This window comes from Phyllobates terribilis, unplaced genomic scaffold, assembly GCF_046119375.1.
Source record: "Phyllobates terribilis strain yellow unplaced genomic scaffold, ASM4611937v1 Scaffold_13__5_contigs__length_258822181, whole genome shotgun sequence".
NCBI lineage: Eukaryota > Metazoa > Chordata > Amphibia > Anura > Dendrobatidae > Phyllobates > Phyllobates terribilis.
Genome location: NW_027362773.1, coordinates 186,501,273 through 186,513,386, shown reverse-complemented (window position 1 = coordinate 186,513,386; position 12,114 = coordinate 186,501,273). Strand labels below are relative to the sequence as shown.

Sequence of the window (12,114 nt, the reverse complement as noted above, 5' to 3'; positions counted from 1 at the left end):
GCATCATCACACCTCCGCTCTGCAGGTTTGCAAGGCGGCTACTTGGTCTTTCATTTATATGTTTAGCAACTTCTCCAGAGTTCATACCTATGCCTCGACAGATGCCAGCCTGGGCAGGAAGGTTCTCCAGGCAGCAGTTGCTAGTCTATCGACCTGAAGGAAATATGCCTTCATTATTGTTTCCTGATTGTTGTTGATGTTTTTTCCCCACCCTTAGGCCTGCTTTTGAACGTTCCACGGTCTCCTGTGTACCCAAATGAAGTGATAGAGAAAAGAGAATTTTGGGTACTCAAAGTAAAATCTCTTTCTCTGAGCCTTCATTGGGGAACACCGCACCCTCCCTTTCTTTGCATGTTGTTCTACTCTTTTATGTATTCCTTCTCCTACTGCTTTCTCGCTGATTAGCTTTGTGCCAGTTGGTGAGTGTAACCTGGTGAGGAGGAGCCAACATTTTTGCATAGTGTCAGCAGTATACACCCATGGTCTCCTGTGTCCCCCAATGAAGGTTCAAGAAAGAGATTTTATGTTGAGTACCCAAAATTCTCTTTTATACTAACACTTCGTAATACAAGCTCACTCGTACTGCCTTATGTATGACAAGCACCATTGCCAAATGACAGGCATATTTTCTGATACCACTACTGGTGATGGATAATATAAATCTCTTACCTTCAATTTATTACTAAACCAAAAAAATATTGACACCTATATAAGGAACCTACATAAATGTGCTGCTCCTGTTAACATGTATGGCAATGGAAATGCAGCGTCTGTCTACCGTTGCAATGCAATTTTCCCCCCAGAACTCACCTTCACAAGCACCTTCCGTAGCTGATCAAAGTATTTGGGGAAATTGGCCTCTACTGGAAGGTCTTCTATAGCTAGAAAGGTCGCCATGGACTGAATGATGTCTCCAGCAAGGTCAATGTCATCTGTTTGTAATGTGATCTGCAGCACAGAAAATCATTTTACACTACAATGAGAATAGGAGGCAGCTAGTGATGTAGATGTGACTTACGGAGCAGCACTCACCTCTCCGCTGGGCTTCATGTTAAGGAGGAGGGTCCCTGAATCACGGAGGGATGTAAAACAAATCTGAAATGGAGCGCTCTGCACCTCTGTGTCTTCTGGCAACAGGAAGTTTTGGTTCAACCAAAGAACCACCTTTTGAAAAGTATATAAAAAAAAAAGTACTGACAGAATAAGGTTTATAAGACAGATAAAGGGTGAGAATCGAATCGAAGGACCTGGTCCATCAGGCACGTCGGTAGCCTGTGGCTGCAGGATGGGAGCCCTGAGAGCCGCCTAGAATCGTAGGACCCAGTCCATCAGCCACGTTGCTAATCTGTGACTGCTAGATGGGAGACCTCTAGAATCGCAGGACCCGGTCCATCAGCCACGTTGCTAATCTGCGACTGCTAGATGGGAGCCCTCTAGAATCGCAGGACCCGGTCCATCAGCCACGTTGCTAATCTGTGACTGCTAGATAGGAGCCCTCTAGAATCGCAGGACCCAGTCCATCAGCCACGTTGCTAATCTGTGACTGCTAGATGGGAGCCCTCTAGAATCGCAGGACCCAGTCCATCAGCCACGTTGCTAATCTGTGACTGCTAGATGGGAGCCCTCTAGAATCGCAGGACCCGGTCCATCGGCCACGTCGGTTATCTGTTGCTTGCATCCACTATGATATAACAATTGTGGAACATCAATTTTTATACCTCTGGGTTGTGCTGCTCTATTATTCCTCTTGGAAATGTATAAATAAATGAAAAATTGGAAATACATTGCCCTTGTTAATAGGGAGTGTCCCTAAACAGTATAAAGGCTCATTCAGATGCCAGCTATTTTTCTCGTAAGGAAAAACGTTTCAAGTTTCCTCAGTGTTTTTGATCAGATTTTCATCAGTTTTTCTTGTATGCAAAGAAGAAAAAAAAGAAGAAGTTCCTGAGCATTTGCTATTAAACAGTGACCGCACATGGCGGCACAAATTTTTCACGGACCCATAGACTTGCATCAAAATCAGACATGATTCCTTGTTTTGTTGGGGACCACGGGGTCAGCATAGACTATAATGGCTATGAGTTCTAAAACACAGAAATAACTCGTATATGATAAACTCATGTTTAGCTCTTACAAAGAGAATGGCAACACCCAGGTATTTAATTTATTTATACATTTCCAGGAGGAATGACCGAGGACGATGCAAAAGTGGAAGGTAACATGCTCCATAGTTTGGAATAGCGGTGGCAGGAGGTGTGACGGGCTCTCTTTATGCAGACTATACGGAGGGGGTCATGGCTGGACATCATCTTTCACTGCACCTACACACAGATACATTAGGTTTATCCATTTCAACTTTACAGAAAATCCGGCTGATAACACAAGACTTACCCTCTGAACGCGCTCATTGATGGTGAAGGTGACGTGGCTGGAAGGCTCTGGGGTGGTGGTAGGGTTACTGAGCACGTACATGGAGAAGCGAGGGAGCTGCCGTGTCAGTTCAAAGACATGAAATTGGACGCTGTTCACAAGAGAAAAGCTCAGCGATCAGTGGTAAATACAGGCAAGATCCGAAACGCATTCATGACAATTTCCTCTAATACTAACCAGGACCAGGCTAGTTCTAATGCTAATACTAACCAGTACCAGGCGACTTCTAATACTAATACTAACCAGTACCAGGCGAGTTCTAATACTAATACTAACCAGTACCAGGCGAGTTCTAATACTAATACTAACCAGGACCAGGAGAGTTCTAATACTAATACTAACCAGGACCAGGCGACTTCTAATACTAATACTAACCAGTACCAGGCGAGTTCTAATACTAATACTAACCAGTACCAGGCGAGTTCTAATACTAATACTAACCAGTACCAGGCGAGTTCTAATACTAATACTAACCAGTACCAGGCGAGTTCTAATACTAATACTAACCAGGACCAGGCTAGTTCTAATACTAATACTAACCAGGACCAGGCGAGTTCTAATACTAACCAGGACCAGGCGAGTTCTAATACTAACCAGGACCAGGCGAGTTCTAATACTAACCAGGACCAGGCGACTTCTAATACTAATACTAACCAGGACCAGGCGAGTTCTAATACTAATACTAACCAGTACCAGGCGAGTTCTAATACTAATACTAACCAGTACCAGGCGAGTTCTAATACTAATACTAACCAGGACCAGGCTAGTTCTAATACTAATACTAACCAGGACCAGGCGAGTTCTAATACTAACCAGGACCAGGCGAGTTCTAATACTAACCAGGACCAGGCGAGTTCTAATACTAACCAGGACCAGGCTAGTTCTAATACTAATACTAACCAGTACCAGGCGAGTTCTAATACTAATACTAACCAGTACCAGGCGAGTTCTAATACTAACCAGGACCAGGCTAGTTCTAATACTAATACTAACCAGGACCAGGCGAGTTCTAATACTAATACTAACCAGGACCAGGCTAGTTCTAATACTAATACTAACCAGGACCAGACGAGTTCTAATACTAACCAGGACCAGGCGAGTTCTAATACTAACCAGGACCAGGCGAGTTCTAATACTAACCAGGACCAGGCGAGTTCTAATACTAACCAGGACCAGGCGAGTTCTAATACTAACCAGGACCAGGCGAGTTCTAATACTAACCAGGACCAGGCTAGTTCTAATACTAACCAGGACCAGGCTAGTTCTAATACTAATACTAACCAGGACCAGGCTAGTTCTAATACTAATACTAACCAGGACCAGGCGAGTTCTAATACTAACCAGGACCAGGCGAGTTCTAATACTAACCAGGACCAGGCGAGTTCTAATACTAACCAGGACCAGGCTAGTTCTAATACTAATACTAACCAGGACCAGGCTAGTTCTAATACTAATACTAACCAGGACCAGGCTACTTCTAAAACTAACCAGGACCAGGCTACTCCTAATACGATTACTAACCAGGACCAGGTGAGTCCTTTTCTTTCCATAGGGTCTATGAAAAATATAAGCTAGAACCTTGGACCTGGGTGGAAAATCCATAGCCGGACCCCCTCCGCCGTGTGCTATGTACAGTGGGTAAGGAAAGTATTCAGACCTCTTTACATTTTTCACTCTTTGTTTCATTGCAGCCATTTGGTAAATTCTAAAAAGTCCATTTTTTTTCTCATTAAAGTACACTCTGCACCTCATCTTGACTGCAAAAAAACAGAAATGTAGAAATTGTTGCAAATTTATTAAAAAAGGAAAAACTGAAATATCACATGGTCATAAGTATTCACACCCATTGCTCAGACACTCATATTTAAGTCACATGCTGCCATTTCCTTGTGATCCTCCTTGAGATGGTTCTACTCCTTCATTGGAGTCCAGCTGTATTTAAGTAAACTGATAGGTGTGTGCCTTTCCAAATCAAGTCCTGTCTATATAAGACCTCACAGTGCATATCAGACCAAATGAGAATCATGAGCTCAAAGGAACTGCCCAAGGAGCTCAGAGACAGAATTGTGACAAGGCACAGATCTGGCCAAGGTTACAAAAGAATTTCTGCATTACTCAAGGTTCCTAAGAGCACAGTGACCTCCATAATCCTTAAATGGAAAAAGTTTGGGACCACCAGAAGTCTTCCTAGACCTGGCCATCCAGCCAAACTGAGCAATCATGAGAGAAGAGCCTTGGTGAGAGAGAGGTAAAGAATAATCCCAAGATCACTGTGGCTGAGCTCCAGAGATGCAGTAGGGAGATGGGAGAAAATTCCACAAAGTCAACCATCACTGCAGCCCTCCACCAGTCGGGCCTTTATGGAAGAGTGGCCCGACAGAAGCCTCTCCTCAGTGCAAGACATATAAAAGCCCGCATAGAGTTTGCTCAAAAACACATGAAGGAATCCCAGACTGTGAGAAATAAGCTTCTCTGGTCTGATGAGACGAAGATAGAACTTTTTGGTGATAATTCTAAGCGGCATGTGTGGAGAAAACCAGGCACTGCTCATCACCTGTCCAATACAATCCCAACAGTGAAACATGGTGGTGGCAGCATCATGCTATGGGGGTGTTTATCATCTGCAGGGACAGGAAAACTGGTTGCAATTGAAGGAAACATGAATGCGGCCAAGTACAGAGATATCCTGGATGAAAACCTCTTCCAGAATGCTCTGGACCTCAGACTTGGCCGAAGGTTCACCTTCCAACAAGACAATGACCCTAAGCACACAGCTAAAATAACAAAGGAGTGACTTCAGAACAACTCTGTGACCATTCTTGACTGGCCCAGCCAGAGCCCTGACCTAAACCCAATTGAGCATCTCTGGAGAGACCTGAAAATGGCTGTCCACCAACGTTCACCATCCAACCTGACGGAACTGGAGAGGATCTGCAAGGAAGAAGGGTAGAGGATCCCCAAATCCAGGTGTGAAAAACTTGTTGCATCATTCCCAAGAAGACTCATGGCTGTACTAGCTCAAAAGGGGGCTTCTACTCAATACTGAGCAAAGGGTCTGAATACTTACGACCATGTGATATTTCAGTTTTTCTTTTTTAATAAATTTGCAAAAATTTCTACATTTCTGTGTTTTTTTCAGTCAAGATGGGGTGCAGAGTGTACTTTAATGAGAAAAAAATGAACTTTTTAGAATTTACCAAATGGCTGCAATGAAACAAAGAGTGAAAAATTTAAAGGGGTCTGAATACTATCCGTACCCACCATATACTATTGTTTTTACTTTAAATAGATAGGCCGCATACCCAAGGCCCCTCTATCAGCATGGCTTCGATCTGTTTATAGGGTTTTTCCAGTTGCAGAGAATCCATCCCCTGGCTGCAGATTATTTAAAAAAACAAAACCTGTGCTTTACTCGCCCCTCCCAGGTCCAACGCCGAGTCTCTGACGCGGCTTCCGATGTCTGCAGCACTGACATCAAGTCAACAGCGCTGTAGTCAATCAGTGAGCTCAGCGGCTTGTGATGTCAACTCGGACAGAGCTGTTGAGCTCATTGATCGGCCGCAGCGGTGTTGACATGACTGTAGACTACAACAGACACCGGAAGCAGCGGCAGAGACTCATCTCGAGACCCAAAGAGGGTGAGTAAGGCTATGTGCCCAAGATGCAGAAATGCTCAGGATTTTTTCCTGAGCGTTTCTGCTCTCCCTGGCAGAAAAAAACGCATGCGGATTGTACATGTGTTTTTCCTGCCAGGGACATGCGGATGTGAAGCGTTCTTCACTTGCATTTCCGCATGCGGGTTGACAAGTGCTTACCAAGCGATTTTAGCATCACTTGGAAAGTGCTTGTCAACTTGGTCACACTATATAAATCCATGCAACCGGCATGGATTTATATAGTGTGACCGGAGAGAATGTCAAAAAATAAAAAATAAATATATACTTACCCTCTGATGGCCCCCGGTGTCTGGCTTCACTCCGTTCTCCCTTGCCGGCAGCGGTACACTGAAGGACCTGCCGACGTCAGCGTCGCGTGACATGTCACATGACTATGACGTCATGCAGGTCCTTCAGTCCATCGCCAACTGCCGGCATGCGAGGAGTAGCGCATTGGGGGCCGTCAGAAGGCAAGTATATATTTATTTTTTATTTTATTCTTTTTTTTTTTTACAGTTTTCTATGGTACCCGGGTCCGGAGGAGAGTCTCCTGTCCTCTAGACCTGGGTACCATCCGCACATTAGAACGCATGCAATGCGCATCTACATATACAGTGATGCGGAATCCATGCGGTCTAATGCAAGAGAATGGCGGCGAAAACGCAGCGCTTCCGCAAAATAATTGGCAGTGCTGCGTTTTATCCGCAATGATAATCCGCAGTGGAAATTTCCGCAGCATGTGCACAGCACATGCGAATTATCATTGGGGAACATGGCAGGCCTTCTACCATGCGTTTTTAAGTGTTTCTGCAGCGTTTTTGCCGCTGCGGAAACGCTTAAAAAACGCATCGTGGGCACACAGCCTTAAAGCAGATTTTTGTTTTTAACTAACTGCAGCCGGGGGACAGGAGCTTTCTGAAACTCGAATACCCCTTTAAAAGGCAGACAAGGATCTTTCTAAATTGCCTGTAACAAGTGTTGACTGGCAATATAGGAAGCCGTGTAGATTGAAAGCCCTTGCACTTATGTTACACTGTCCACAATCATGTATTTTCATGCAGGAGATCGCAGGTCATCAGCTTATAAGATGCAATCAATGACAAACATGTGAATAATCGTTCATTTGCTGCAAATGTTTAAAGTGAACGATGATTGGTTACAAATTATCCAGATAGGTCTGAAGCTACACGTTGTCTTTGGCTGCAATGTAGGTCACGTACCCAAAGACTGATGTACATCGCAGCATAATGCAAGTGAATAGCGTCACATTGTGGCCCGCAAGGTACTGTGACGACCTAGTCAGAAATAAATCCAAATCTTTCTGACTTTTTGCGATTTTCCTGCTGTAATATCTTGTGAGTCTTAACGTGACCCCATTCGCTTGCATTACAACAATCCTTGATCGCTCACGCATGTTTTCAATGGCGAGAGTAGAGGTCCCCACTCATTATTAATGTCGATTGCACCTGACAATTTCGCAGGGACCGGCCTACTCTTCTCTGAGAGATAAATTGGGCATTATTAATTAATAATTAATTATTTATTGGCTGATCTTTTGGTGATAACGGCCAGCAATATGTACTGAAGGGGTGAGGAGGAAAAGTTGTTGGCCATCAATAGCCGAGTGGCTTAACGCTGGTGGGAATGAAGGATCGGAAATTGAAAATTAACATGCCAGGTCCTTCTCATCTGTCAGGACGTCCATACACATTATATGGTCGGGCATTCCTACCATCGGTGAGTTTAGTTGACATTAACCCTAATATGTAAGGGAGCCATTAGAGATCAAATTGTGATTCCGTATGGTACCCCAAATAAAAAAAAAACACTGATTAATCAATAAATTAGGGACTGTGATTGTATTCTGTCTTTCCAATTTGGGCACCAACTATGGGATCAGTGGAGCAAACGCTGGCTGCCCACCAGTCTCGTCCACCTTCTTTAACAGTGACGTGGTTACACCCTGTGCCAACACCGACCGTCATGGTGGACTGTGCTCATGGTATTTTAAAATGCCCTCGATCATTGGCATTGCCTTACCTGCTCTTGTAACCCACAAAAGCTTTTATGTGCAGATCCACAGGGACATCTTTAGGGGGGCAAATGGGTACTCGAATACGACCGGTTAGATGTTGGGCACTGGGGTGTACAACATGGCTCTCGCCCTCAAATATTCCTTCAGCAAAGATAAGTATGGCACGTATAATTGTGTCTATGGAAACAAAATCACGTTGTAAGGTCCAAATCAGTACTATATAGTAGATAAAGCTCGGATCATAGATGCACTATGGCTCTCATTTCTGCTGGAAATGATAGATATGTTAGAATACTTTTTTTGTAATTAACCTTAAAGTTGTTGTCCAGGCTTGGAACAAAAGTCAGTGTGTGACCAGTATTCCCAGAGCAAGCGGTCGATCCCGTGACCGCGCGTATGCGATTTGCAAACTATTGATCACATGCCAACTAGACTCATACGGATTCTCCCTATTCACCTTTATTGAGAGAAGATGAACAAGTCTAGTTGGCAGGTGACCGCAAGTGTGCAAATCGCATATATGCAATCAGGCGACCAAGGAAATCGTGACAGTGTACGATTCAGTAGTCTGCAGTCACATAAAATAACTGCAGACTTTTGTCCTGAACCTGGACAACCCTTTTAAATTACAGTTTCATTATAAAAGTTATGAAAATTTACACAATCTTATACTAACAAGCCTCTTAACAGTGGTAGTATACATGTATGACCACTCCTTTCACACGGGGGGAAAATGTGACCCTCATTCTCAATATCGAAGGGTGAGACATTGAAAACTTCTGTCTATATTGCTTAAATATAAACTAAGTTCTCAGAGTTTTGCGCGAGAGACACAGGGGGCCATCCTCACCATTAGATGTAGAAATGCTGAGCTCCACATGTGCAGACTGGGTCTCTGAGCCCAGGTTAACAGATAAAGCCGTCTGCAGCTGCGTATTCGCTGGTATCACTCCCATCTGTCCGTCAGGCTCACTGACTTGAAGTCGTAATTCTGCCTGCTGCAAAGAACAATCCACTGTCAGCGGAGTCTATTACACTGGCGCTGTGCACGGCGGTATGGATGTACATTGTATGGTCAACCTTGGAGTTCTCCTGATAGTTCTTCAGCTCCAGCAATAAGTTCTGCTTCTTCTGACTGAGCTCTCGGACAAGTTCCTGCTCTACACTTGCATCCATCAGACTCCCCGCCGTCTCCTGACTAGAAGGTAGGTAGCCTCTCACTATGGGCGAAAAGAAAACTGTCTCTTACCAAATTATCAAGTTTCCATACTAACTGTCACGTAATCTATAACATATGACAACGATTAGGCTTCAATAGTGGCCAGTTCGGACCCAAAAGAGGGCAATCTGACGTGTTATACCAAGACCTCTGGTTGTGCAAAGAATGGTTCTACACAGGGCACGAACGGGTCTGCGCAGGGCACGATCAAGTCAATGCAGGGCACGATCAGGCCTGCATAGGGCACGATCAGGCCTGCATAGGGCACGATCAGGTCTGCATAGGGCACGATCAGGTCTGCGTAGGTTTTTATCCTCTCCAGTAATCAACAATGTTTTCATCTCTTGATAGCAAACAGGGATAATTAGAATATAAACCTGTGCTCACTACTCTCCAAGTGCCAGCAGCTTGGTTTGGCAAGGATACTGCCCATTGTGTGCTATTGTCTCTTCATAACCAATGTCAGGTCGAGCTGGAGATTGTAATTGGAGGGACACTTTAAATGGTTACTGTACTTTCAGATAATTTGCTGACACTTGATAGATAATGTGAGATCAGAGACGGATAACAGGATTTGGAGGCCGTTTTTTGTGAGGGAAGGAAAGAAAGTTCCAATTCCTATAGTGCTGGCAGAATGATGATAAAGCGAACTGATCCACTGAAAAAGAGAGTATGGAAGCACCCAATCACTCTTTCTTTAGGTATCTGCAAATAAGGCATGCTCCGAGTCCCAGTTTCTAGACATTGGGAACTCTCTCATATCCTCTTACCCCCTGATTGGGATTCTAAGGAGACGGGGACCCAAGGGGTTGATCTCCTTTTATATACCCAGTTACTAAGCAGGAGATGATCCTCATCCCCATTGTTGGTTGAGGACAGTAACACCCTCCCTATCAAAGGAGGATTGGAGCGAGGCCTTGACCTCCCCGCAATGCTTCACCGGCAATTAATAACAAGCTCGTCATGTATATAGTCCATCAATGCCACCTGACTCCTAGCAGGTTATATACAATGGGTAGATCCACCACTGCAGATCACTATACAGTAGATGCAGGGAAGAGGCGGCAGAGTTTATACACCTGATGTGCCATTGCCCTCCTATTGAGGACTTTTGGAAAGCGGTCCTAACTATCCTCATCGAGATCTTACCACCCTGCCCTAAGGTGTGTAGCCTGGCCCTGCTAACCTCGCACTCTTCTCAGGGAAACATTGTTATTGGCACATAAGGCTATCACCATGAGATGGATAGAAGATCCCCACGATTGTCACACTGGGTCAATATGGTAAATACGGCAGCTTCCTATGAGAGGGTGGTATATAAGAATACACATTGTCCTCAAAAAATGTGAGAAGGTATGGAAGCCTTGGATTGATTCACGTTAGTCGCCAGGTGATGAAAAGTATTCTCTCATGATATGTGATATTTGGGGCCTGACATGGGGGTCTTATGGTTTTAGCTAAGATATTAGACCAATAGTATGTTAATGGCAAGGTTAACTTTGCCGGACAACATTAATGAGCAATGAGAAATACGGTTTGATCCTTAGTCTATGATGTGACTTTGTTATGTTGTATAATCTTCAATAAAAACGAGTTAAAAAAAAAAAAAGTATGGGATATTACAGAGTATGAGAGATGGGTCAGTGGACATATTAGACTGGTATGGGCACCAAAAGAAGTATAAACTTATGGATGCGGTGAGGTCAGCAAGACCATAGTTTGGCTCTGGTCCCATATCCTTATAAATGAAGCAGCTGCGTTATGGTCAGGAGACACGTGTTTAGGCCAGCCCCGAACAAGGACTGTAAAATGTGTGAATACGCCCTGCCATGTTTCCTTATGATACATGCTCACCTTCACCGTCTATAGAACAGCAGATAAGTTGGGTTTTTCCATCCATCCGGTAATCTCCTTCTACCACTCCAGCAATAGAGGATGAGAAGTTATCCTTAAAGATCACCTCTCCTGTGCGGTCGCTGCGGGCGTCCACCTTTATAACATCCCCAAAGATAATAATTAGGTAATAAACAATGGCAACTCAAACTATGGGAGATACAACACACCGAAATATGCGGTAATAGGTCATAGAGCAACAATCCATACGGGGAGATTTATTCTGATAGCTGCTGTTTAACCATTTAGATGCCACTGTAAACCTATGACAGTGGCATTTAAATTGTTTCGTTGCATGTGCATGCCCGAATTTGAGGGGCAGGTGAGTGAAGTAGCTGCCATTCTGTCTGTGGCTTTAAAAAGAAAAGAAAAAAAAATGTCTGAACTGGCATTTTTTTTTTTTTTTTATCTTGTATTCCCCCTAAATATTGGGGAAAAAAAGCGATCAAAATGATGTATCAACTGCAAAAAGCTACTAATAGACTACAAAAAATAAGTTCTCACACAGCTCCATCAAGGGAGAAATAAAAAAAAGTTACGGGTCTCAGAAATGATTTATTTTTTTTCATTTAAAAACTTCAGATTTTTTTTTAACCACTCAAATATAAAAAAAAACATACAAACTTGGTATTGTTGAAATTGTACTGACCTAAAGAATCATTTTACGGCTCAATAAGCACCGTAATAGCAGAAATCAAAACTTTTGATAAAATCAGTGTTTTATCAGCAGGAGATTATCACTACAGGACTAGGTGTCTTGTGTCTTCTGGTCCAACCACGCCCCCAGCACTGATTGGCAGATTTGTGTACATTGTATATGGACAGAAAGCAGCCCATGAGTGTTGTGGGCGGGGTTATACACAGCTTAGCATTCCGAGCTC

The 12,114-nt window shown here is 43.8% G+C and overlaps 1 protein-coding gene across 2 annotated transcripts in view; it reads right to left on the bottom strand.

Annotated features, from left to right (window-relative positions):
- BBS2 (Bardet-Biedl syndrome 2) overlaps positions 1-12,114 on the bottom strand; it is a 44,650-nt gene that overhangs the window by 6,411 nt on the left and 26,125 nt on the right. For both annotated transcript variants that reach the window (XM_073659083.1, XM_073659084.1), the window contains exons 9-15: positions 11,195-11,330; positions 9,202-9,341; positions 8,972-9,119; positions 8,127-8,298; positions 2,392-2,521; positions 1,033-1,164; positions 811-948 (exon numbers count right to left, since the gene is read on the bottom strand). In XM_073659083.1, coding sequence (XP_073515184.1) covers positions 811-948; positions 1,033-1,164; positions 2,392-2,521; positions 8,127-8,298; positions 8,972-9,119; positions 9,202-9,341; positions 11,195-11,330 — 996 coding nt within the window. The remainder of the gene's footprint in view (positions 1-810; positions 949-1,032; positions 1,165-2,391; positions 2,522-8,126; positions 8,299-8,971; positions 9,120-9,201; positions 9,342-11,194; positions 11,331-12,114) is intronic.